Below are 27,317 nucleotides of genomic sequence, written 5' to 3'. Positions count from 1 at the left end.
ACCTTCACAGAGTGGTACGGCTCATGATTTTTTTTTTTTTGTGCGCACCTTTCCTGAGCGCCAGCTGCAGTCCGGTCGCGAAAGGTATGCGCGTATTAGCTTGAAATGTCGTTGTTGTTTTTATTACAAAAAAGTACCGAGCGCAGAGTGTTAAAGAAAGGAGACGCACGCACAAAGGTAAAGATTGTTGTTTGGGTTCAAGGTAAGCCCCAAAGGGTGTAATTTTTTTAGTGTTTAGCATATTCACTCCGAGCACAAGCAGAGTGAGCTTATTGCACGGCGTGCGTAGTGAAAAAGAATTCCCGAAAATAGATTTAAATATATGAGACAATAATTTACTCCCTGAAATGGAGTTGCCCCGACTGCAGTTGTTCTTAGAACGCATTTATTTATTTATTTATTTATTTATTTATTTATTTATTTATTTATTTATTTAATGCAGTACTCTCAAGGTATTAGAGAGGGGGTGAATGCCAACAAGATCATAACTAAGACAAACATTACCTACAAATTAGGGTACATTGTGACAGATTATATATATATATATATATATATATATATATATATATATATATATATATATATATATATATATATATATATATATATATATATATATATATATATATCGACGCTACAGGCCAGGCCCAGCCGGCGCAGAGTACCACGAAATTACGCGCGCACTCTACTTCTTCTTTCTCTGCCTCAGCCGCGCAGTGCTGCGACTGCGACATTTTCCCCGGGGGCAGACGAAGCTCGCTGAGCGAGTTAAAGGGACCTGTGATGGCACTGGCCACGTGAACAACTCGCGTCGCCCATGAACGCCGATTACTTGCTGTCACTTTGGCGACGGCATAGTTCACATCATTCAAGTGGCTGAGTATAACGAATGGTCCGGTTTAAGTGGCGAGAAACTTGGGGTACAATCCCTTTTTGCGAACAGGTGTCCACAACCACACATAATCACCGGGAGTAAAAGCTGACGGAGATATACCGCGCATCATAGCGAATCTTGCTGTTGCCTTGTGAGGACAACGTCCTAAGATGCGCCAGTCGACGTGCTTCCTCAGCACGACACAGAGTTTGGGCGATGAAAGGATCTTCTTGGCACGATAAAGGTAGAACAGTTTCCAGAAAGGTCTGGGGAGCGCGTGCGTACAGCAAGAAGAACGGCGCATATCCAGTAACTTCGTGCTTGGCACTATTGTACGCGTACGTTACAAAAGGTAAGACGGCGTCCCAATTCTTGTGGTCAGCAGTGACATACATTGATAACATATTGGTAAGAGTTTGATTCGTCCGCTCCGTGAGGCCACTGCTTTGCGGGTGGTAAGGATTGGAATGACAATATGCAGAATCACAAAGCCGTAAAAGTTCTTCAACGACGTCGGCGGTGAATTGCCGTCCACGGTCACTGATTACAACACGGGGAGCGCCGTGACGGAGTATGACAGGATGCAACAAAAATGAAGAGACATCTGCTGCAGTGGCAGATGGAAGTGCCGCCGTTTCCGTGTAGTGAGTAAGATAATCTACGCATACTATAATCCAGCGGTAGCCAGCTGACGTATTTGGGAGCGGGCCTAGCAAGTCGTTGCCGTCTTTTTCAAAGGGTAACGTCGGTGGCCTAACTGGTTGTAAATAGCCTGCTGGGGTCGTCGTCGTTTGCTTGTGGTGCTGGCAAACAGTACATCTGGCGACATACTGTTTCGTTGTTTTCCAGAGCTTGGGCCAGAAAAATCTCTAAGTAGGTGTAGTGTGCGTGCAAAGCCAAGGTGCCCGGACGTGATATCGTCATGCATGGGACGAAGGACAGCAGGGCGCAGGTTTTCGGGCACACCTAGAAGCAATGGGGGACCATCAGCCGAGTAATTTTTTTTTGTACAGCAAACCATTACGAAAAGTAAACGGTGTTGTTCCTGCCAGCTCACGTGCAGCTGCCCGTAGGGATTTCAAGGTAAGGTCGCAACGTTCCTCGCTCTCGAAGGTACGCAAGTCTGGAAAGTCAGAAGAGATGGAAACTAGGTAGTCATCGAAGTCATCATCCTCAGCTTTAGTGTGAGGCGAAGGGAGACGGGATAGGCAATCAGCATCCGTGTGACAGCGTCCGTATCTACATTTTTGTAGATGCTATGAAGAGTATCAGCCTCACAAAGGAGCTACCGGAGGACAACACCCTGCGTTTTATGGACGTTCTATCTTTCTTTCAGGAAAGAACATGTATGCTGGCGGTATGCATCCCGCTCAGCAAAAAGCATCTTGCCTTTTTCGTTGGCTCACCCTAGGTTAGTGAAGAGGGGAATCGCAAAAGCCGCCTTCCGTAATGCACTGCAAAGATCGTGCGTGCACGAGAATGAAGTGGCCTTTGAAGGCCAGGGTCAGCTGCTTTTGCGGGCTGGTTTTCGGAGCGTACTCCGTGTACAGCTAGCAGCAGACATGTTAGCGGAAATGCACCGAGGGAAGATGCCACGCAATACCGAGATCAATACTTCAAAAATGGCTGTCATCCTCGATTTGCACGGGATGTCCCATAGTGTAGACTGAAGAAGGCCGCCTGAAGGTTGGGTGTTTCGGTTGTGTTTTCAGGCCCAGGCGAGTTGAACTCCTTATGCAGATTCGTCGACCGAGACGGGACGCTGCCTTAATGATCGCCTCAGGGAACACGCTAACATAAAACAAAAATACAGCAGCAATCTTGCCCTGCATTGCAGGTCTTGCAAATGCATCCCTTGTTTTAGAAAGGTCACCGTCATCCAAAAGCACGCTGACAAGCGCATGCGTGAAATTATCGAGGCATTTGCCATCATCCAACGCGCTCCTTCATGCGTTAGTTAGCCATCCATCCAGTTATTAAACTAAGAAAACCACGGATCTGCAAATTCCGCCCACCTGCAAGCTCAAGTCATTCTACTCACGTTTATCACGCCATTTATGTTTTCATTCTTGCTTCTCTGCCTACATATTCCGCGACCGCGCAATAAACATACTTGTTGGAAGTCAGCGGCTGTGTCGTGTGCCCCCTTTTCTGTGTCCCGTTACTTGCGCTGTTTCCTAAAGTATGTGTTCGTACCAAAAAGCTCGGCCAGTCACTATTCTTAAGTTCGTTTTAAAAATAATGGGGGGCTTTCGTTTTGTAGTCGCATATATGTTTGCAAGTGCAAGCATGCAACGTTAGACTTTTCCTGCAAAGCATATACAAAATGCCGTGTCTCTTGCCTCATGCCTCACCTGGGCTGAAATGTTTACCATGGTCTCAGTATTGTCTCTCATCAACACCGGGCCGCTGGGAAACTCGAGTTCGAGTCCTGCCTTGTACCGCTTTTATTTTCTTGTTTTCTCAGCTCAAAAATTATTTTAGCAGCATATAAATAGCTCACGTTGTTATTTGCTTATTTGATGAGCATAGTATGTCCGCTATTCCCTTAAAGACCATTGAAAAAGGGCAACTGGTAGTCCTTGAAGGAGAAGCCGCAAGCATTCTCAAAACAGTTGCACCCTTTGGGGTGTACATTTGTCCCACAACAATAATCGTCAGCTGCCTCGCTTACCTTTCCTATATTGAAAACGCTGCGCCCGCTACTTTCCTGTCAAGAATGCTATGTCACGCTGATAATGCACATGCCGTTCGTGACTTGTAAGTACTGGGCTCGCAACGTCAAAGAAAGAAAATGCGGGCAAACAATTATTCTTGTGGGACAAGTTACACCCCGAAGGGTGGAAACTTGTTAAGAGTGTGGGGATTATACAGTCCATACACTTGCAGTTACACCCCAAGAGGACGAATGCTTGTGACGGGTCAGTTACTCCTATAATGGAGTAAAATCGATGTGCCTTTTTGTTTTTAGAGTTTTGCCTCAAAACATGGCTCGTACCCACAGGTGGGATTAACCACACTGCGTTGATTGAAAAGTGCATCTAACAAAATACCAAAAGGGGGTGAAGGCAAATATTCAAAATGAAGCATTATGCAACTAAATGCTAACAGAAACTTCTAGAGGGCCTATACATAAATTTAGAATAAAATGAGCAAGTAAAGTGTCCCACAGTCGGTACCCTAGCAGCGAAACCTTACTGACTCTTCAATGAGACTGTGTATAGAGAGAGAGAGAGAGAGACAACGTTATTCGCCTGAGTGGGGAGCTAATTCATGGGCCCGTCAGGAAGGCCAAATGACCGCCAGGCGATGCGTGACGGCGACCTCTTCGGCTCGCTCCACGGCTCGAAGTTTCAGGTCCGGGCTGGAGCTAAGCAGCACTTCCACCCACGATGAAGGTGAGGGAGCGGCCAGGAGATCGCCACATCCTCTGGGACAGTGAGGAGTACTTCTGTATTGCAGTAATCATTGACCCATAGCTTGCCTAGTTGACAGGAACCGAAGCCCACAATATTTGGTGTAGTAAACGCGAACCCCAGCTTACTATAGTAGGACGCAACTTAAAAAAAGTTGGCAACCAAGGCACACGAACCGCCCGGGGTTAGTCCACTAGCCAATCACGGAAGCAAACGAAGTCGTCATGCGACGTTTTCAAAATGACGTCGTACTTGATACCTCCTGAGCATCTGCTGCTCTTGAGGAGTCCTTTCATCATCTGAAGCAATGAGGTGTGCAACAGACGTGGTCAAAGTGTATGAAGTCTGAGCATTTCACTCTTCAAAAGTCCACGGTACAGTTTATTTCACTGAATCCATGAAACTTCAATGCCAACTGAAGTGAAATTTGACAGTAAATAGTTGCAGCGAAGCAAGCGTTTTATTTCAGCTCAATAAATAAATAGGCATTTACCGTTCCACAATAACAGACGAGTGAAGACGGGTACAAGAATGGTGCGATGTTTGGCTGATGACACTCAACCAGTGGCGTAGCAACAGGGGGGGCCGGGGGGCCGTGGGCCCCGGGTGCACGGGGCCAGGAGGGGGTGGGGGTGTCTTATGCGTCTGAAGACACCCGAAAATTGTCGATATCCTCGCCTTCCCCGACTACACCCGAAGGGGGGGGGGGGGTGACAGAAGAGCTAAGGGCCCCGGGTGCCAGACGACCTAGCTACGCCATTGTACAGACAGCTCTCATAATACGTGAACCATATGTGCAGATTTCATTTTCTTTACATCACATGTGTCAGACCACTGCAGCCAGAGATCTTGCATCGGTCTGTCTCCTCCGACCGTGCTCGAAAAAGGAAGCGAGTTGCGTGAAATACATTTCCTGTGTTCCCAATCTAAACCAACACATCACGCTTGCTGTCTATCATTTAGTGTTGGCCGAATACATTTAGCCAGGAACTTCGTACTCGATACCGATACTCAGGAAGAAAGTCCGAGTACACGTAAGCGTTTGTTATGAGTTGTAAATACGAAAGCATAAATATCCAACTGAACGCTGCTGAACGGTCCTTCGAGTTATGAACTCCTTGCGGACAAGCGAACGCGCTGAGATGCTTGGCATGTTTTGATTTGGCCTCACCGAGGCGTAGTTAGTGCGCAGGTTAGAGCTTGCACAGACAAGGAATGTGCGGATAACACAGGCTTCCGTGAGCGAGGGTACGAAAGTGCGAGGCACGCTCGTGACCTAGTGTCGCAGCGGAAGGGAAGTTGGGTGCCGTATCACTGCTACAGGCGCCACTGACGTTTTCGCTCAATGGGCCATGTCACGCTTTCTCACCCAAATTGTTTTGTGGCATGTTATCCGTATGCAACGCTCGTCAACGAAAGGTTATTACAACGAGCCATAAAACGCGCCTGTATCTGATTGGGTAGAGCATCACAATATAGCGTGATGAAATCGGGATTAAGTCCCACAACGACGCGTAAATATTTTTCGAAATTATTATTTCATTTCTAATAAAATTTATTCCTTACCTAACCATTACGACCCGGGGCGAAAGACAAGAATGTACGCGTACTCGAAGTTGCATGGGCTTTAAAGAACCCCAAGTGTTCGACATTTATCCGAAGCCGCCAACTATGGCACACCTATAGCCCGTCAGTTGCTTTGGTTCGTTCAATGACATCATTCATTCGTTCGTTAAGTCTTTCTTTTCCGTTGACGACTATAATGACGTCTCGTCTATAGTGTCAAGAACTTCATGAATATTAAACCTGCCGTTCTGTGTGATTCTGTGGCACTCGAAGCCTATCCTGTCTATAATTATGATCCATGTCGTTTTTGGGTGGGAAATGTGTTGTCAAAAGCTTCACTGAAGATTTATTTTTTAGGGCACTTTTAAAGGGAGAGCTTGCTTCCCACAACAGTCTAACTAGCACTACCTGTCTGTTACACGTGGCGCCACCTGCATTCGCGTTATGGCCATAACTTGGCGAAGTCATTACATCTACGGACCGCTACAACCAGTGACACAGAACTGTTCCGCCGTTTTTAACAAAAAAAAATGAAGTTCTCAATTCTAGGAAGCCTGCGGGCAAACTACAGGGCATGACGTTAAGATCAGAGGGAAGTATAACCGTCAATTTACGTGTAGGAAGCGGTGATTTGTGAAAATTTGTCGTCATTATCACTAAGAATCTGTCGTCATCGTCATCGTACATACTTTTAGAGCCACCGTCCGCCAATGCACCCCTGTGTTGAATGTGGAGGAAACAAGCAATGTATTAGATGAGCACCAAATAGCACTGCTTGCAGAAATGCTTCATTAAGTAATCGTTCAACTGAAATCCTTTATTTCAGCAAAAGAAAAAAAAATAACTGTAAAGTTCTGATTAGCAGCCACTCATTTCCCGCAAAAGGTGTCGTCGTTGCTTTTAAAGTGAGCGCAAACGTAGTGAGAGGCGCAAGCAATGTCAGCCACTGATCGCTTAAGCACACGCCAGTAAATCTGTAGCGTTGATAAGACGTGCATAAGCTTCAATCCAAAAGTTAGGATTCGGAATCAGCAAGTCGGAATTTCTTATTTCTACTGGAACCCTTTTAATTGCGTAGCGAGTCTTATCTTACCCCGCCTTTCTAGCGCTGTCGCTATACTCCCCAATAAGCAGCCTATAAGGGGCCCTATAACGGAAAACTATTGCAATCCATTTATTATTCCAATCTCCGCACGTCAAATTTACGTAACCGCCAACGCAAGTATCGGAAGGCGGCCTGCAGCGTTGTTTGAACAGCCCTACCAAATGCTCTCATGGTTTATAGGAGATCACTTCTGTTTTCTTTGAAAGCCAATAGCGCTGGCTGCCTTGACAGGTTTCTTTTTTTTTATGGCTCACTAGAGCCGAGGAGCGCCCACAAGTGCAGAGGGTTTCGGTGGGTCCGACCTAGCGCAGTGAAAGTCGACAACCGAATGGGGAGGGTGGTGACGGCGTCTGCAATTGGTCCGCTTCCCCTTGCTTCTAGCATGCGGTGGCTGGCCGAAAATCGCTACTTATGCAAAGCAAGGTTAAAAAATAGCGCTAAAGCTTGTCCTCAGCGAAGAATCGTTGTCAGATATCCTGTACGTGCCGAAAGGCCTGGACAACGTTGCACTGAGCCCCCAATTTTTATTTTTATTATACGCTGAGAAATCCAGTCTCGCTGGTAGCTCCGAGTAGCCAGTGCCTGAGCAGTGGGTGTGCATTCATCTAATATTTCTTACGGAACCAGACAATCTCAGGCTATTCCAAAACAATTTTTTTTCTTCGGTACATTAATGTGTCTTTAGGGCATGCACGTCACTTGGACGGGGCGAGTTCTCGCGGTTTTGCGCCATGGCATCACAGACAGTTGTAGTGGGCGCGGCCCGCAAAAGTTTCGCTGAAAGCGGAGGGCTGATGGCAACCGCGTACAATCAGCAATATTTTTTTGCTCTTTTTCGATATATTTATGCCTAATCAGTGTGTACACATCATATTAGGATGAGAGTTCTTGCAATTTACGTGACATCGCGTGACAGACGGGTGAAGTGGGAGGTAGCCCGAAAAATTTTTCACCTCTCATGGAGGACTAGTTGCAGAATTGGAATGGAAACCGATTAGAAGAGCTTCCCATTGCAGCGCCCAAGATCACGTCAACTTGTTAGTACTGGCCGCGGCAACTGCACGCATCGTTTACAAAATCGCTGCCGGTAGTGCAAACTGTTCGCTTTAGAAAAGCGTTCTTACGCGTACGAGCGAGAGTAAGTGAGGAGTAAGCAGGGGACCCTCTTTTAGTTATTATCAACCGTTTGAAGCCAACAGATAATGAAGCTAAGCACATAAATTATTTGTAGTTCTCATTGAAGTGACCAAATGATAAGCTAAAGGGAAATGAAAATGGGCGGTCATTTCTGCACTTTGATTAAAGCCACAAATAACTCTTGCTATGCTTCCCGTTGCTTCGTCATCTATTGGGCCCACATGATCGGGATTAATGAACATTGGTCTCCCTTCTCGTTCATGGCGAGGTTCTCTACTTCAACATGACTGATTACTTCAGGTGGCATGTGAAGGTTTATGGGTCAGCTGTCTGCTCCTAATGTAAACGGATTACGTGATGCGTCAGTCACAAGGGCGTCCCACATCCGCCCTCAGGATCATGAGTGGCGCAGGCTAACACAACCGGAGTTAGTTCTCGTACACATATAAAATACCCGAGGATGGGGACGCGGGTACTGCTGCCGCCGAGGCACAAATTTTGTGACGCGCACGTAATGTCTAAGTTGTGTTTGGCTCCCACCGGCGACAAGTTGCTTGTTTTTCGGTCCCCTTTCATTTCCCTTGAGTTTGTCATTTCTAAATTTCAATTAAAACTACAAATAACTGCTCTTGGCTTCATTATCTGTTGGCCTTACATGCGTAACGACCGTTCACGCGCTATGCCTTTAACGATTCCCTCACCTTCGCCTTTCTCCGGCTTGCTCTATCCTACTCGTCTATGCGAGTGAGCTACGTAAGCAAATGATGCCAACGAAAACAGTTGCGGGATTGAAGACAAGTCCCCTTGCAGAAACGTTGGCAAAGCGACTTGCGAGCAAGATGATAGATACTTCGTATATATCTTCTCGTAAACTGCTTATATAGGATTTATTTATTTGTTTACTTATTTATTTATTTATTTATTCATTTATTTATGAGGCTGTACATTTGTTATTAAACACTAACTTCGAGCCTTACTTTATTTCCAGAAAGTACGCGTTTAGGCTCTAGGCCATGACTAGACCTGTGCGATAACGTGTTTTTGCCTTTCCCCTATTACGTCATCGTTCCTTGACTCTTCTCCCCGCCCCTGGTGTAGAGTAGCTGGTTAGAAGAATGTGCCTCGGGCCAGGACTCTCTGCATTTCTTATAAATCTACTTTTCGCTCAATGTACTTGTATATTTCATTTGACAGTCAACCCTTGCATGATTACACAAATATGGGAGATCTCGGAGTTTTTTGTGTAACCAGCAAGCGAGCGAAAAGAAATCGATTACGAAAAAAAAAAGCCTGCGGATACGTGACTTCCAATGAAGTGCCAAGATTACGTCTTTTGTTTTGCTCGTTTGCGACAAAGTAGAGGGAAATACGCAACCTGATGTCGTAGTAGTGGTTCTGGCCGCAGATGAATAATTACGACAAAAAATTAGGCCTACAGAAAAACAAGAACGCATAAGACAAGGGACAGTCCCTTTTCCATTTGGTGTCTTTCTTTTGTTTTCTAACGTCATGCATTCATGATTTCTTTCTTTTTCATGCGTCTGTCATCATTATGAACCATGACAAAATAACCCAACTCTTAGTTGTATTTCCTTAGTTGGAGACCTCGGGGGCAACAGCACATGGCCACTTCGGATGTCGGCCTATTATTACGGTAATATTAATGGAGGATGGTAAATACCATAAGAAATTGCCTGCCACGTGTCATAGTTTAAAGAAAACATAAACAAAAACTCCGTAGTGAATGCGACAAAGTGAATCGGAGTGATGGCATGACTGGGAGTTCCAGTCATTGTAGAAGTGATATTCCTCGTCAGAACCGATTAGTAGCTATTTGTCGATCAATCTGGTTGCGCTCTTTCTTATCTGAAAAGGCCTCGGCTGTGATGGTGGATGATATCTCCCTGATAAATACACGCATGTTTGATTACCTCAACATGAAAGAGTATCATGTGGTCATAAACAACCATATGTGAAACCTATGGTATTTCATATGTATTCGTTAAGAAGGTTATGGAACGTGATTTATAAAATGCCATTGCACTACTTGACGATTCTTATTTCGTACCCTACTTTGACACTATTCTTGTAAACACATTTCTAGCGCATTGGCGACACTATTGAGGACTCTAGCGAATATTTAATATCGGCATATCGGGATCATTGTTTTAAGCAACGTGGCAACACCGTTAGCAACGAGTCCACCGTGAGAGTGTCCCTGAAGCGGCAACATGTGTGGCCCAGGTTGTGTGTGCACTGACGTATCTCTGACGTAGTTATAAACTACGTTAGAGAAGGAATGGTGTCCTTGCAGTTCTACTGCGACACCCTAGGCTTCGAGCGCGCTCCAAACCGCGTGGCCGAAGGAACGCGCGAAAGCAAACATTCCACTTTGGTTATTCAAATTAGTCAGTCACGTGCCGTGAGCAGGGCATCTATGACGATTCGCAATGGCTATTTCTTTTGCTAACCGCTGTTTACAAGATAGTGAACTTTCCAAGAATAATCACGAAAAAGTTCTCACCAGACTACGGAAGAAAAGAAAATAGCATCCGTCATGATGATCGCACACTGAAAGAACGACATCTGCGTCCACAGTTTGCCTTTACTGCTGTCGATGTATTTACATTTCTTGTTTTACACTTTACAGAGAGCGCTTAAAACAAACAAAAATCAGCTGACCATGTCATGCGCCTAATTTGTTCATTATGACTTTGTTAGGCTGTAAATGAGTGTCGTGTGTAAAAACGTTGCCAAGAATTGGGTCACGGTTCATCATTGCAGGCAGGGCACGCGAGAGTGTTCAGAAACTTTGAGCCAGTGCTCTCGTGCATCCTTTACCAATCAGCTTTTTCCTACGTCAGACACGCTGCTTCCTTCCACACTCCCGTTTAGACGAAACATCTGTGTCAGTTTCGAGGACTGTGAGGAAACCTATAAACTTTATTTTACAGTAGTTAGGCTAGAACTTTTAGGCTATAGTTGTAATATTACTGTCATTGAATGTTTGGACTGTGTTGATAGTCCGGGGTGCAGAACACGAAAGTTTCTTTCATCCCGCTTTTTTCCTCTTTAGTGTAGATGAAAATAATTAACAGTATCCATTTTGCAGTTCCTTCGCCTTGCTCACAAGTACTATGCAAATAAGTTATGCAGATCTCACGCACTGTGGGAATCGATGTAAGCGAAGCTTTCCGTTGTGGATGCTTTGAATGACGATAATTAGCCGTGATGTGAACGGCTGAAGCTTAACTTTTTCGACGTTTAGGCTAACACGAGAGTCGTGAGTTGATGTTAAACGTTACCTTGCGTGCACCACTGCTGTTTTTCTGCGTAGTACACAGAACAGAGAGGGAGAGGTGATTGCTTGAGGCGTTGTTGCGTGCCACATTTTATAACCTCTGAGATGGTTGAGTGTTGTAATTTCCTCACGTTCCACATCGCATTGTGGCAGTACTAAACTTGAATTGGATTACGGGGCTCTACGTTCCAAAATCCCACTCGGATTAGGTGGCAAGCCGTAGTGGCGGACTCCGGAATAATTTTGACACCGTGATGTTCTTTAGCGTGCACGAAAATCTAAGTGCACATGCGTTTTCTATTTCGGCCCCGTCGAAAGGCGGCTGCCGTGATTGGGATCAATTCCACTTCCTCTAGCAATGCCATAGCCGCTAAGCTACCGCGGCGGGCACAAAGATGTGTGTTTTACGGTGGACCACTTCCACACTGTCGTCTGGGCCCTGCGGTGCGCATTAATTAATGCGACACTGCTTCTGCGCGCCCTGCGTAATTTGTCCCCTTGACATATTTGCATCGTGTTTACTTTTCAGACATAGCAGGAACATACTGTACCGTACCCCGAACTTAAGGTTATCCACTTTCCCCGCAACCATTGTCGTATAGTAGTAGGGTTTCCTTGCCTTCTCACGTCACCTTCACCCCCCTCCCCCTTGTATGGCAACTACCTCTTCTCCTCCCTCTTCTCTACAGTTCTATCTACGTCCCCTCTGGACTCGCACGTTAAGAGAAAGAGAAGTGCTGGATTTCCTGCAATGCTTTTGAGGGTGGTCAGGGATAATTACAGCTGTCAAGAGGCTAAGCGGCGACGCGCAGACTGCTCCAGAGGGCATTGTGCACATTCGACGCGGCGGGGTGAAAACGAGTTTCTAGCGGTCCCTTTCCTCTCTTACTCACGTACTCGCACCTGTCATCTATATACACGCTCTGAACTCCTCGCCCCCCCCCCCCCCCCTCCGACGCGATTTGCGCAACAGCAGCAGCAGGAGCAGCAGTGGGAAATTCTAAGGAACAGGCAAAGGAAGCCTAATTCGCTTTAAAAAAACAAAGGCCACGGAACGAAACTGACTAAAAACTTTTGTCAACACGTACCCGTTCTCCGGTGTAAGGCTTGCCAGAAGACCGATGGCTATCAGTGCCAGGACGAGCGAGCGGCGAATTTCTTCTCCATAGTTGCTGTTTCGGGCAAAGCAAGACCTGCGCGTAAGGCTTACTCAAATAGCGTGACCACGTCAAGGGCTTCGAGACCGCATGTTCTTTACGAGGATATGTACTTAATACGCGGTACATGAAAACCTTCAGAAACAGGAATTCCAAGATACTCACTCCACCAATGAATCTATACGAAGACGAGAAGAGAGACGATGTTGTAGATCCTTAGTCGTCGTAATGGTGCACCGGGCGACGAGGGTTATTAGTTTTTGAAAGACAGGCAGCAAGTGCTCGAAAAAGAGTGAAGTCGGCGTATATTGTCCATTCTCTTGAACGCCCTTGCAGCTATAATTCCCGGAGCTTAACAATTGTGTGCTTGTGCTGTAAATCGTTCTATAGTCGGCGAGGATCGTTAAAAGACACGTTAACTCTTGCGCTTTACGAGTCAGAATTGTGGGGTTTGTGGCAGCCAGAATGTTATCAAGACATCGTCCTGATGTAATCCGCTTTTTTATGGTTTAATTTTTCTCGAATTTTCGAATTGCTGTTTCTTTTGTTTGTTCTACGTTTGTTTTGTTTATTTGCACACGCGTTTTTTTTTCTCGCTTTGTTTCTTTGTTTGTTTGTTTGCTTTTCATAGTTATTGTGATCCGTAAACAGATTATATTACCACCATACGATGCCGAAATATTCGTAAGCCCGGCGTGTCAGCTGTTTGCGCCGGCTTCCTTTTCAAAGAAAGCTAGGACGTGAATATCTCAGTACATTTTTTTCTTTATTTTTAGAGGCTTCCTTGTTATGGATTTTCATTTCTCACAGCTATTATAGAACTGTGTTAGCAGCCCCTCCGTTTAATAACGCTACACAAGAGGTGTTTTGCGTAGTTGCTCCTTGGAAGCTCCATATTTAAGTTGAACTATGCTCTGTGTGCTTGTTCAAGTAATATGGGCGAGACCATCAATAAGCTTGAACGACAGTTAAAGAGGGGTAAACGTTCTGGGGGCCATGATACGTTCAAAATATAGCGCTAATAATAATTACAGACAATATACTTTACCCGTCTCTGTAAAATTATTAATTTATAATGCCTTATTCGTGTCTCACATACATTATGGGCATCTTGTATGGGGCACCACAACTGAATGTAACTTGAGTAAATTATTTCGTATGCAGAAGAAAATAATACGTGTCATCGCTAATGTACCGTTTGCCGCCCATACTGAAAACCTGTTCAAGAAATACAACATTGCGACAGCCCATAAAATCTATAACTGCAGACTATTACGCGAGTATTACTTTAATACCAAACGTAACAATACTTTACTTGTAGAACTTGCAAATCTATCCGTCAATTCATACCGTTATTCCATTCGTGCACCTGAAGTCTGGAAGGTTCCGCGCTCTAGAACTAACTATGGTTGTCAAATGCTGTGTAATAACCTTCCAAGATTACTGAATTTATACGACAGAGCAGGCTTCAATTTACAGGATTTATCACTGTCAGAATTTAAAACTCTATTGCTTTCACTTCAGAGCACGTTTGTTAGTGATTAGTAATGTGTGTTATGTTCCTCTTTTTTTGTCTGTTACCAAGTGTATATCATTTATTTATTTCAATGCCGCAGTGTGTTTGGCATTGTTATTGTGGAAACATTTCACTGTTATTTCATATATTATATAATTGCAATGTTTTATGGCCACTAGATAAATGTAATTTATATGGCGCTTGATGTGTAACCCCATGCAGCCATATTGTACCTAAGGGGGTGAGGTTACCTCAAGCCGCGTCTGTGCGGCTTTTTTCCCTCATCCACCTCCATTTACCACTCCTCTGTACATGTGTGTGTGTAAATGGAAATCAATAAATCAAATCAAATATCGGCGCTACGATATTATGTCGTATTATTCCGATGAGGAAACGAAAGCTTCTACTATTATCAATTTGTCCGAGTGCCACTAAAAATGCTGGGAGAATCGGGGAGATGGAAGTCATTCTTCCCCCGAGTTCAGCGGGAGGGAGGGGGAGGGGCTTTGTGGTATTGACATAATTTAGTACAACGTGTTATACGTGAAAATATCCAAAGAACGAATCTGCCACTAACTCCAATTAAATGCATTTTTTTCGTATACATGAGATCGACGCCCTTCGTGTGTTACGTCTCGGAGCAGCCTTCGAGCAACAACAAAATATTCAAGCTCATTCCGCCCTGTAAAGGTGAATGACGAGTGGAGGTGTAAACATCCCGGTAAGAAATCTTGTAGTAAATACTTTATTGCATCGGTAACAGTGGCTTTGTGGTCGCTATGATATACACTGATCGGCATAGTCGCAAATGCAAACACATTCTTGGATAAATCATATCGCCAAATCGATACACGTACACCGCTGGGTGGTCGGGTGGGCCGCATCGGTGTGACATCTCAAGCGATATATGTGCGCAACACGAAACACGTAAACCACTCTTTTTCCAGCCCCGACACGTCCACATTAAAATCTCGGACAACGACCGAAGGTGTGGTGTCATCGCAGCTAACCCACGTAAAATGAGTATCCGTGAATCTTACGGGGCTATGAGCCATTGTATATTTTTTTTTTGCTTGCTGACTTACACCAAAGTGCGCCGCCCATAATGACCTCACGAACCGCGGATGAGACGACGACTGAGGATCGCCAAGTCATAGTGATGCTGAAGTCACTTATGGACGCCATTCGCATTCTACTGAGCAGCATGAAAACCCCATGGGCACAGAGCGCACTGCAGGTGCTGGACACCTTGAGTCCGGTGCTTGCGGCTCTAGGGTAAAACCATGGCCCGAGCGATGCCGTCGTTTCAAGAGAAAGTCAAGCATGTATCTGTCTTGCAGTGGAACGCCAGAGGGCTTAAGTCACACATGTCCGACTTTAGACAGTTTGTTTTTACGCACCAGTTCCCCATTATCGTGATTTGCGAGCCCCACCTGTCAGCTCCCATCAGACTGTCCGGGTATGAGTGCTTTATGTCCTCTACCCACGGAGAGTGCAGCAAGGTTGTTGTGTTTATACGCCGTGACTTGACTTATGTACATCACCCAGTGCCTCCTGACGAAGCGAATCAATACGTTTGCTTAACAGTGAAGAAGAAAAAGCTCACGTTTAATATTCTTGGAGCCTATTTATCTCCAACAAGCCGTCTAGATTGTGAGCGCCTACGGGGAATTTTGACATCTACTCCAGAGCCGTGGGTGCTCACTGGTGACTTCAACGCCCACCATTACCTATGGGGAAGCTCCAAAGTTAACTCTAGGGGCAGAACGTTTGTGTCCTTTGCCTCTGAACGGGAATTTTGCTTGTCAAATGATGGTAGCCCTACTTATCTGCGTGGATCAGCGCATGGCAGCTGCTTGGACCTAACCTTCGTGTCACGGTCGCTTTCGAGAAGAGTGCACTGGTTTTCTGATTTAGAAACACGGGGTAGCGACCACATCCCAACCTATTTGAAGATCGAAGGTTTGACTAGTTCCAAGTCTTCCAGAACCGTCCAGTGCACCGATTGGCCTAAATCGTGCGTCGTTTACCTCAGGGTACGCACCTGCGGCCACGCCAGCGTTTCCTCCGTGGTGTTTGAGCCGTCCACAAGTTGAGATAATGATTCCAGGACTACAGAAGAAGACAGATCTACCGGCCCCTGCTCTAAAACAGCTGAGCTTACTTCTTCTGCATGAAAAGTACAGCAACCACGTGCACATCTACACCGATGGATCGACTACGTCATGCAGTTCTGGTGGTGCCGTGGTTATAGCAACGCGAGGAATGACACTGCGGTTCAAGACATCGCATGTCACGACCTCAACGGCGGCAGAACTAACGGCCCTGCGTCGAGCACTGGAATTCATTGATTCGGAAAGACCCAGAAAATGGGCTGTGTTCTGTGATTCAAAACCGGCATTACAGTGCACGCAGTCAGTTCTCCGACACGGATGTCATGACCAATTGACATACGAAGTCGTGAAACTACACCATGGCGTCCAACAAAAAGGCCACGAAGTCGTTTTTCAGTGGGTACCTGGCCACTGTGGAATCAGTGGCAATGATTCCGCCGATAACGCTGCTCGCACAGCTCATCAAGAAGAGCACAGCGTTCTGATTCCGCTTTCAAGGACTGACGCTGCAAGGCAGCTTCGACACCTGGCACGTAGCCTCACAGTGACCGAGTGGAACTCGCAAAACTTACGACTGACACGACTACATCGACTAAACCCCTCCCTGCAGCTCCGACCTCCACCCGGACTTCCTCGACGTGAAGCTACGCTTCTCTGTCGCCTTTGGTTAGGAGTGGCCTTCACAAAGGCATACTCTACATTAATTGGAGTGACTGACAGTGCGGCATGCGAGGTCTGTGGCACCGAAGAAACCATCGACCACCTGCTGTGCCACTGTCCAAGATATGCCCTAGAGAGACAAGAACTTGCCAAAGCTTTCTAAAAACTGGACAATTGGCCGCTTTCTGTGCAGGTGCTGCTGGAACACCGCCCACATCGCCCGTCGGCCCATAAAGCGGTGAAGGCACTTTTGTGTGGACGACGGGTTTGTGCGACCACCTGTGACTATTAAGGCAATCGTTGTAAAACCACACGCGTCAGCGAACTTGCCGCAATTTCCTTCTTTCCTTCCCTCCTCTCTCTCCCTGTGATCATTGCTTTCCCCTTTCCCATTCCCCCGGTGTAGGGTAGCCAACCGGACGTTATTCTGGTTAACCTCCCTGCCTTCTTCTTTTCTCTTTCCTCCTGCTGACTTACGGGGGTATGAGCCACTGATGCTGATAGTTTTCAACTTGCTGTTCTGTATGTTGTATGCGTGATTAGAAAAAATGTAAGCACTGTCCACTTCACTGTGCTGAGTGCTTGTTGCCTCTGGCTTCCTGGGCTATGAGCCATTACACCTTTTTGATTGCTTACGGGGGTATGAGCCATTGATGATGATATTTCTTCTTATGTGCGGACGCGAAAATTTTATGGTACCCTAGACATGTACAGCTCCGCTGTAAAATTATTATGTAGATCCGGCACACATATTGAAATCTATGTGAATGGAAGATCTCTCGAAGCGGGCAAATAAATGCTATTGAACTAAATAACGATGTCTAAAATTGTCTTTATTGGGATTCGATGCAAAGTGTAATCTTATGCAGTGCTCGTGCTTATGAACCACACAGGTCGCAACCTTCGTGGCACGCAACGTCTATCCACTACGACGTTCGCAAGCAGCACCGAAGTGCAGCCAAACAGTTCGTGCGAATCCGCAATGCGAAAACGTCGACGCAGCGCTGCCACGAGGAGGAAGAACGCGCTGGACGTTTGTCGAGCAGGGCGAAAACGTCCGGCGTAAGAAGAAGAGGAGGAAGAAGACGAAGAAGGACGAGCCTCGCCATGGAGCAGCGTTCCTCTGGAACTCCGGCGAAGACCGCGAAAGGTGCGACGGCCCAACGAAAATCGAGACACAGTCGTCGCACCGGTTCGCCCGCCCAGAAAGCCTCGAAGCCGAAAAAGCACCGGGAACCGGCTGGGCAGCCGGCTGCGCTCGACGCGAGTGCGCCCACCCAGCTCGCACCCGCCGCCCAAGACAGCCCCGCGGACTCCCGCCCGGGTCCTTCGCCCAAGCGTAGCGATTCCATCGGCAGCAACTCGCTGGCTCGCATGAAAGACCTGGTGAGCACCCTCCGTGTTTTCGGGAGAATCTTTATTCATTCCTTCTTGTAAGACAAACATGGATAATAAAGCATACAGGTGGAGGAGGTCGAACATCTTGAAGGGGCAGCGCTAGACGACAAAGACCGAAGGCGGGAAGCACGAAGGACTACGCTGAACTCACGAGTAGCTTTCTTAGAAGGCACACGCAACTTTAGTACTACAACCTATAACCACCTGCCCTCCCATCGATGGCGTCATTATCAGCCCACAGACAAAGAGCAAAACCCAGTGATCTAATGCTGTACTATGAAGTGGTTTAAAAATGCAAAATCACTGTCATGCAAATTTAATGAAGGCATGCTTACACATAGGGATCATTTTTTCTTGATATGGTAGGCTTCAATAATCTCCCTCGCAGTCTAATTTCTATGTGCGTAACTAATTGTGGTGTCTTCATAGAATGGAGTACACCCGTGCTCGGAGCAATGCCGCGTGACGTGTGAGTAGGCATTACCCGCTGGCGAGCGTCTATGCTCTGACAATATAATGTTCAGGCATCGACCTGTTTGGCCGATATAGACGTTACCAAAGAAAAACTGAAGCTCGTAAACAACTCCCGCTGTACATTGCACAGGCAGAGACGTGTGCTTAACAGTGCAGCCTTTCCCAGCAAGCGTGGAGGCAGCCTGTGCCTACTTCCTATGAATCTTACTGCAAATGTTGATCATCTTGTTAGGTGAAGAAAAAGGAACCTTTACATCAAATATACCGGCTACATTCCTGAGGTTCTGTGATAGTTTATGAGCATATGGAATTACAACTGCTTTCTTTTTCTTGTCGGCAGGCTCTGGATTATTCATTCTTGTGGGCACTCCTAATTTTACACGCTTAACAAGCTTCTACGCTGCCCCTTCAAGATGTTCAACCAGTGCCAACTTGCCCAAATGTCGATTCTTCTACAGGGGGAAGTCGAAGGGATCTGTGCTGCCAGAGGGTCTCTTGCAGATATAAAAAAAAAGAAAACAGGTAATACAAATGCAGCAAAGGAATGATATGATTACCAAGCACGCGCACAGATAAAAAAGTGTAGGCAGCAAAAAAATGTAATGATACACAGAACTATAGATTGTAAGTATAATCGAGCGCACAAGGCAGAATAAATGACACTGCTGCAAATTAAAATCGCAATTCATGCAAAAAACAAAAGTAACTTTTTCAAACGTGCCTATATCTTAAAGATTGGGGAAACTGCCTGTCCTAGGGGGGAGCGAGGTATGTACGTGTTGAATGCCACAACTCAACGGAATTCCGCGGGATCTCAAAGAAAGAAATTCACCGCGATCACGACACTCCCTAATGCGAAATTTGAGCGCAGCTCGATACGTGTTTTCATTTTTTGTTTTATGATTATATGTGTACACGGTTTATATTAGGAAGAGAGCGCTGTCCGTAGCGCGGGTGTCGCGGACGATCTGTCTCGTGCGGCACATTGCAAAAAGGAACGAAAGGGGGCGCGACTGCCTCGCCCATCGGGAGATCGCGAGAGGCAGTGCGTGGGTGACGCGTGGGCGCGATTCAAAGCAGCAGCCGAGTGGTTTTTGTTGTTAATGATAATAACTAAAAGGCAGTTCTCTGTTCTTTCCTCATCACACATATATAACATTGAGCAGGTCTTTTTTGGGGGGGTTGCACGAAATCAAACTCTCTCTCGTTTTAATTAAAAGGTTGTCTTTTTTTTCTTTCTCAGTCTTCGTTCCTTCCTCACATTGTCGCTTTTCAATCGCTGCTCCCATAGACGCGCTTGCTGATGCTCGTGAAAATTGGTTCTCGACCGCTTTTCGGCCGAAGCTGCGCGGCCCGTTTGGATCGACATTCGAAAGCACATTAGCGTCGGCACCTGCGCGACGTTCTGCGCAAGAAGTCACACGTCACTGAACACTCAGTTCCAGAGCACCGCTCATTTGCGTCGGCTGCTAATGCTTTGAAAACCATTTCCCTAAATGATGAGCCAGGAGGTTTTTCTAGCGAAGCTTTCCTTTCTAACCATACAGGACTTTGCTCGCCGCGGTTGTCTTGTTGAATAGCCCAGCACGAAGGACGCCACACTTATATCACCAATACAGCTTTTATAGCCATTCGTTCTACGCCTAAAGATCCGCTGGTGAACGGCTTTGTTCTTAGCTGGATTAAATAATGAAGGAACGAACGTTACCTAAATAGCTTTACCGCAACAAACATGTGTCTACCTGCACATAATTATCTTATTAAAGTGAAGCCTTAATTTATTTCCTCCTCGGAAATATGGTGAGCCTGCTCGGTCGGTTTCTCGCCGAACTCGGAGGTAGTGCAGTCCGCGGTAGCGTATGGCACTTGTGTCGTATCCGCGTCTTGCCGTCCAGCCGTGGCATGCACGCATTCGCTACGCTACGTTACGCTAGGTTACGCTACGTTTTGCACGCTACACTGCAAAACGCGGTCTGGAACACGAACTGTCGCGTTGCCGGAAACCCTAACGACCCAAAACTTCTGCGACGGGACAAAAACGCGAACAGTTCGTGGCTCCAACTTGGAAATTAAAGAAAAAGTTCGCGCATCAGGTGCGTCTTTGCAAATAATTTAATTGATGGGTTTCAATTACCGTTTCGTGCTTCCTCTCTATAGTTGATTCCGACAAGTTCGTTGGACATACCGTATTTCTCTCGATACAGGTCGTTATTTTATTATAACAGTATCACGAAAATTCCGTGACACTATACAAGACCAACGCAAGGAAAAATTTCGAAATTCTTTTTAATCGTGTATGCTGTGTTGAAATGAACACTAAAGAAAACCGCTTAATCGGTTAAGACTGATACAGTATTACTTAAAATTTCTACTTTTCCCTTAGTTTTGTCCTATGAGGCTGGTTGCCAGAAGGGACAATGAGGATCACACTTCCCTTCCTTGATTTTCGCACCGTAATCACAGCGCCAAACAGCCAGTGTGACGCCGCCGATTTCAAAGTATTTATGGCGTTTCTGCTGTGGTGAAGAGCACAAGTTTTCGAAATATAAAACTCTTGCTAATTTCAGTCATTCGCTTGTTAAATATTACAATTTATTCCATCCTCACGAAAAAGAAAATTTACTAGCCGCGGGCAGACGTAATCGAAATCATTTATCTCAGGGCGGGTTGATACGGCAACTTCAAAGTGGCTTCGCCATCCGCCTTTTGTTCTAGCGCCTCTTCTGGCTTACCAGCCCTCCCAACATGGTATGAATGGCGTTCTTTCCATTGAGGAAGCATAATTTACCAATACAACTCAACTTACTTTTGTAATTAGTACCCTCTTATTAAAGAGCGATTTCTAGTCCTCTTAATGTGCGCTGCATGTTTTCCTTCTACATGACTATATAAGCTACCACATCAGCAAACCAGCCAACTATCTCAAGCCAATTAACGCAGAGGAATCAGCTGCGTTTGTAACAGTGAAGACCAACAATTAGCTCCGTTCATCGTTCTACGAAGACGTAAAGACGCTGAGAGTCTCTCGGGGCTTTTGCTTGTGAGTGAGCAGCAAATGAGTGATTGCTTCCCGCAGGACCTGTTTTATATTCCTGCCACGAGGTATACCCTTTTCTGGGAGGTGATAAACTACGGGTTATGGTGCCTATGACTCATTCAACCTCGGATTTTACATCTAGAGTTTTGCGGACGCTTACGTGTATGTAAACAATCTGTAGTGTTGCAGGAAAAAGAAATAGCAAGGCCAGCGTGTCTAATCTCTTACAACTTCTTTTATTGCGATGGGAATTATATGGGCACCCCAGCCGCATTTATGACGTCGCCGTCGGCGTTAGGTTCCGTATGAAGTCCAAGGGCGATAACACCGTCGCCGCGTGTCGTATGTGTGGGCGAGTGAAAGCACGCGAGGGAAGCCGGCGATCGCGGCTCAATCTGGCGCGCGCGAAGAAAGAAAGCGGAGAGCAAGCGCGCCGTCTTCCGTCGCGCGAAAGGCCGTGGGGGGAAAGGAGGGAAGGGAAGGGGGGAGGGCGCCGTTATGCAACGGCAGCAACTGCGCATTTCGCTACTGGGCGCAAAGGGAACTATTAATCGTGGCTCAATCGGGCTCAATCTCTCGCTCCATATTTAGAGGAAAGCGCGCGGTCGCATGCGCCGTGCACCGTGCAGACGGCTCACCGTGCAGACGGCTCATACCTTCTTGCGCTCTGTGTTCTCGCCGCTCTTGCGCTGAAACGATAGACGGCGCGAAGGTCAAGTCACTCGCTGCTGCTGCCGTAGAGCTGCCTGTTATTTGCTATCGTAATCGATGCCCCGCCTTTCGGGCTAAACTGCGACTTTTTTTTCTTTTTAGTGTGACTGCATTTGGGATTCTTTTTTTAGATCAATGAGGTGCCCTTCCCTAGCGTACGTTCATTTCGATGTGAATTATTTTCCAGTTCCACTGCAGGAGAACGGCTTCTCCCGTCGATATCCAATAACCGTTGCCTCGCGGCAGCTGATTCCGGCTTATGACTGCAAGTTTTCTTACTGCACCACACCACCTAATTCGTTGCCGTCCTCGACTGCGCTTCCCTTCTCTTACTACACATTCTACATGTCTAACAGACAATCGGTTATATTACACGGTATAACCAATGTGATTTCTTCCTCTAAACTTCAACACAGAATATCGGCCGCCCCAGTATGCTCTCTCTACCGCTCGGCCTGTCTTCCTGTGTCTTAACTCTACGCCTGTCCCTTTTTTTTTCTTCGTTCCAATGTTGGTATTCCGAATCCTACCTCCTTATGAAGCTTCCTTTATTGGCGGCCTTAAAAGTTATCGAGGGTGCAAATAACTATATAACTAACACCCTCACACACGAAGGGTGTAAATGCGGGAGTTGTGCATTGATTTACACCTTTATTCACGTTTAACAGACGTAAATTATTTCGATGGGGGCGAAATGCCAAAACACGCGTGTACTTAAATTTAGGTGCACGTTAACGAACCCCAGGTGGTCGAAATTCCCGGAGTCCTCCACTACGGCACGCCTCATAATCAGAAAGTGGTTTTGGCACGTAAAACCCCATAATTTAATTTAATTTTTAAAGACGTAAATTATTTTACAGTGTGCGCGGGTCGCGTTACCTTTTGTTTGTTTTGTTTTCCCTAAATGACCTGGCTTTCTTTCTCCCGTCGTCCGCAGGCCCTGATTGGCCGGGAAGACCAGCGTCGCCCGTCCGAGTCGTCAAGGTGGCGTGCGAAGGTGGCGGGGCTGTCGTGCGCCCGCACCGCGACTCCACTCTGTGTCTTTTGTGTGGCGCTGGTCGGTTCCGGCGTGCTCACCGCCTTGATCCTCGGCTCGTCAGCGACGCGCAAGGCCCGTCAGATGGCCTTCCAGTACAAAGGCTGCACGACCAGGTGACACCGTGGTTCACGCTCCCACGGGCGGGGGGGAGTCACTGATGGCGGGATGTTCTCACTTTCGGTTTCTTAAAACCGTTCAGTGTCCTACAGAAGTTACTATGTTGAAATCTATCCTTGCAGCTGCAGGTTTGAGGCGTAACCAACGCATTTTCTGCAAGGCAAAGTGCAATCTGATGCAAGATATAGAAAGAAGCGACTTATTTATTTCAAACAGTTTTTTTTCGATAATCAGTTTGTGTAGTTGAAATGATTAACAGTGTAGCTAGTTTTCTTTGTTTTCTTTTTTTTGGGGGGGGAGGAGGGCAGCACGCGCTTGACCTGGGAAAATGGGAGAGGGTGGGTGGGTGTTGTCATTCGTCATTGTGTGCCAGGTACCCTAATACACGAATTTCCCCATCCCTGTATCTACACCCCATGGAATTATGAATAACTAGTACATTGATTGTCTTAATTTTGCAGAAACTATAAAGTTGGCATCATATGAATTAGAAATGACTTTCTTTGTTTTTTTTTTGTTATTAACGTGCGCAAGCATCTAGCCATTTAAGTTTTGTTCTTAGTGTGTTCTTTTTGTGGAAGTAATTACGTGTTTTTTTTTTCGTAAACTGTCTAGTCTTATAACGGTGTACTCTATATCTACCTTTCTAGCGACATATAGCATTGCCTCACAAAAATTTCTAGTGGGTACTCCGGTGCTAGTGTCTATCAAGAATGGTGGTTCAGCCGGCCTGTGAACGGCGAAGGCTACATGGATTTGTCTACTAAACATCGTCCTTGTGGCTTCGAACGGTTTTGTGACTTCGTAAAATCGGTGATTTTTAACAAAATATTGTATTACGAATGCAACACTTCACAATGAGTATGTATGAGTGCATTGTGTAATTGTCTTGCTGTGCTTAAAGAAACTAAGTGCATGGAAATTGAGATATATACGGCGTAATAAGTAAGCCGACAAGAGCGTTTGAAGCTACAAGCAAGGGCGAATATTAGACAAACCCGTGAACAAAGAACCACTCGCATGTTAACTGGAAAACCGCAGTGCGAGAGTTACCTATAGCAATCATTGCAGAAAATTCCATGCAACCAGTGATCAGTTCCCTAAGAGTATACTGCCAAACAAATATCGAAGGGCACGCGTTTGCATATTGTACGTGCGAAAGCGACGTCATGGCGGTCATATTTTGAACAGCAGCATAGTAGAAAAGTGCACAGATGATGGTGGTGGTTGTGAATGGGGGTCATGGGTGCGAGTATCCTAAGAATAAACCTGCATGAAACATGACTTATGTTTTCATGTGTTTGGTCGACAAGATCGTAGGCAGCTGTTGGTTTTAGGTGGTAGATGTTTTTTTTTATGCGAAAGCGTCAAATAGCCCATTGAACGAAAAAGCCGGCGTCTGTCGTCTGGAGCAGCGAAACGGCTCCTAAATTACTATTGGTTATGAAAGGGAACATCTGTTGTTCTGCTAGCGCGCCAGGTGTTGCGGAAGGGGAGAGAACATCGTCGCGACAGCACGTCACCCTCGCTCTCGCTCTGGGAAGCCTGCGTTATCCGCGCGTTCCTTGTCCGCGCAAGCTTTCGCCTGCGTTCTAACTGCACCTCGGTGACGCCAGACCAAAACGCGCCGAGTGTCTCAGCGCGTTCGCTGGCCCACAAGGAGTTTGTAACTTGAAGGGCCGCTCAGCGGCGTTCAATTGGACATCGATGTTTTCGCATTCACAACGCATAAGAAGTGCTTAGGTGTCCTCGGATGTTTTTAAAGCGAAAGCTTTACTGGCCGCGAACTTGCGATTACACCGTGACCATACTCCGAGGAGGCACATGACGTCGCAACGCGTTCCTCGTCGTTGCGTTCGCCTCCGCTCGCTTCGCCAGCTGCGTCGCATGCCTGATAACGTGTCGGAGGATTGAAAAGGAGTGCTCGCGTGCACCGCAACCACAGTTGAGGCGGCAGTATGGACGGCGACAATTCTGATAAGCAGGAGGAGGCCTGGAATCGACATCGGAACGAGATGAAGAGGAAACGAATCGCCCCGGAAGCAGACAAAAAGCGCGCCGAACGACTGGCTAAGCGCCGCAACATAGCTAGACAACCACACTAACCTGGACTTGCAATCAAGATTAACCAAGGCTAACCATGCTATGCCTTAGCTTTCACTACGTATATCCTGGCATAGCCGAGCCAAGTCACTGGTAATTTTTTTTCTTGAGCTCCTTTCCTAAACCTGCGTCCTGTAATCTTCGGTAAAGGGGCATTGACGCCACAATTCTTAAGCTCGCAATCATGCCTAGCACGTGAGACCACACACGTCCCACAACAAGCTGGCAAAAAATGGACCGCATTCGGTGCTGTGGAAAATTCGTAGTAGAAGTTTTATGTCGCATTTCAACCCTACAGCAATGTGGCAACACTGAGTAGTGGTGCAATGAAATCGCACTGCCAGAAACGGCTCTCTCGGATTAACCAAAGCCAAACGCCGGAAGTTATTGCGGGAGACGAAAATGCGTGTGGCTGCCGTGCGTCATATCGTCATTTTTTTCTTTTTTTTTTCATCTGCGTCTCATCGGTCTGCTGTTGCTTTTTATCGCATGAGTAAAAGAATTGCACGCCCAATTATTCGGCGACGCCCTTGCTTCGCAGTTCGGTGCCAGAACATGTGGAGCGTAGAACGTTCGATGTGGTTTTGAACTGTTTCGGGGCAGACGACCCAGCGATGGCTTTAACTGTCGTTGTCTTAATGGTCCTGTTTCACTCGTACTTTGTTAGTTTGTTTGCTTGTTTGTTTGTTTGTTTTGTTTTGTTTTGTTTGTGGCCCGATCGCTGTCAGAATACCGTGCGTCTTCTTAACGCGTTCTTGTTGCCCGAAAGTCATGAGTCAGCGGGGGCAACATATGTTCTCGCGAGTCGAAGCGATGACGTCGTCTCACGCCTGGGGCTCTCCCATGCTCGCCGCACAGAGGCTGCCAGGAGCACTTGGAGCGCCTGTCCAACACCCTCAACAAGACCGTAGACCCGTGCAGGGACCCGATGGCCTACGTGTGCGACAAAGTGCGCTGGCGGAGCGAGATCGTAACGGATGCGCTCACCGACTCGCTGGTGCGCTGGTGCGAGCTCGGCGCCACCTTCCTCGAAAAGCAGCGAAGACCATCGCGTGAGTGATGCGCGCAGCTGTGTAGCTCGGCTTTTGTCTGTATGCTTTTACGAAGGTGAAGGTTTATTTTGTTTCTATTGGAGAAACGTGAATAACAGCGGTCGAACGAGAAACGAAGTTTCTCTGTCCCAAAAAAGGACAAAAAAAAAAGAATAAGACAGACTAGGCAGTACAAGACGAGACAGGCACGTGTGCTTCCAAATGACCACATTTACTGCTATTCAACGTACATACGTACGAATTGTCAAGAACAATGCACGTTCGCAAAACCAACACACACCACCAATCCTCGCTATGTCTGCTAGCCGTGCTGGACCGTGCAGCCAAGATACAAAACATTTTCCTTTTTTTGCTGACAGGTCAATCGAAAGCCTACTGAAAGTTTTCGCACGCATTTTTTTTATCCTTTTAGCATCGACGATAACGCGTGTGAGCTGACTGGGATGTCGTTGTAAAACGACGCATTCTTCGGGCTGCATCCGCACCATGCAGCCGCACACTTGTTCCCTGATTACCTGGACAGCGTACAACTTCGTGTTC

At 46.5% G+C, this 27,317-nt stretch overlaps 1 protein-coding gene across 3 annotated transcripts in view; it reads left to right on the top strand.

The window, feature by feature from the left end:
- The window catches only part of LOC135896209 (uncharacterized), a 224,891-nt gene that overhangs the window by 21,141 nt on the left and 176,433 nt on the right, over nt 1–27,317 (top strand). For all 3 annotated transcript variants that reach the window (XM_070523634.1, XM_070523635.1, XM_070523636.1), the window contains 3 exons: nt 17,740–18,232; nt 23,404–23,618; nt 26,584–26,777. In XM_070523634.1, the coding sequence (XP_070379735.1) occupies nt 17,740–18,232; nt 23,404–23,618; nt 26,584–26,777 (902 nt within the window). The remainder of the gene's footprint in view (nt 1–17,739; nt 18,233–23,403; nt 23,619–26,583; nt 26,778–27,317) is intronic.

This window comes from Dermacentor albipictus, chromosome 8 (genome assembly GCF_038994185.2).
Source record: "Dermacentor albipictus isolate Rhodes 1998 colony chromosome 8, USDA_Dalb.pri_finalv2, whole genome shotgun sequence".
Lineage (NCBI taxonomy): Eukaryota > Metazoa > Arthropoda > Arachnida > Ixodida > Ixodidae > Dermacentor > Dermacentor albipictus.
This window is presented reverse-complemented; position numbering and strand designations above follow the sequence as displayed.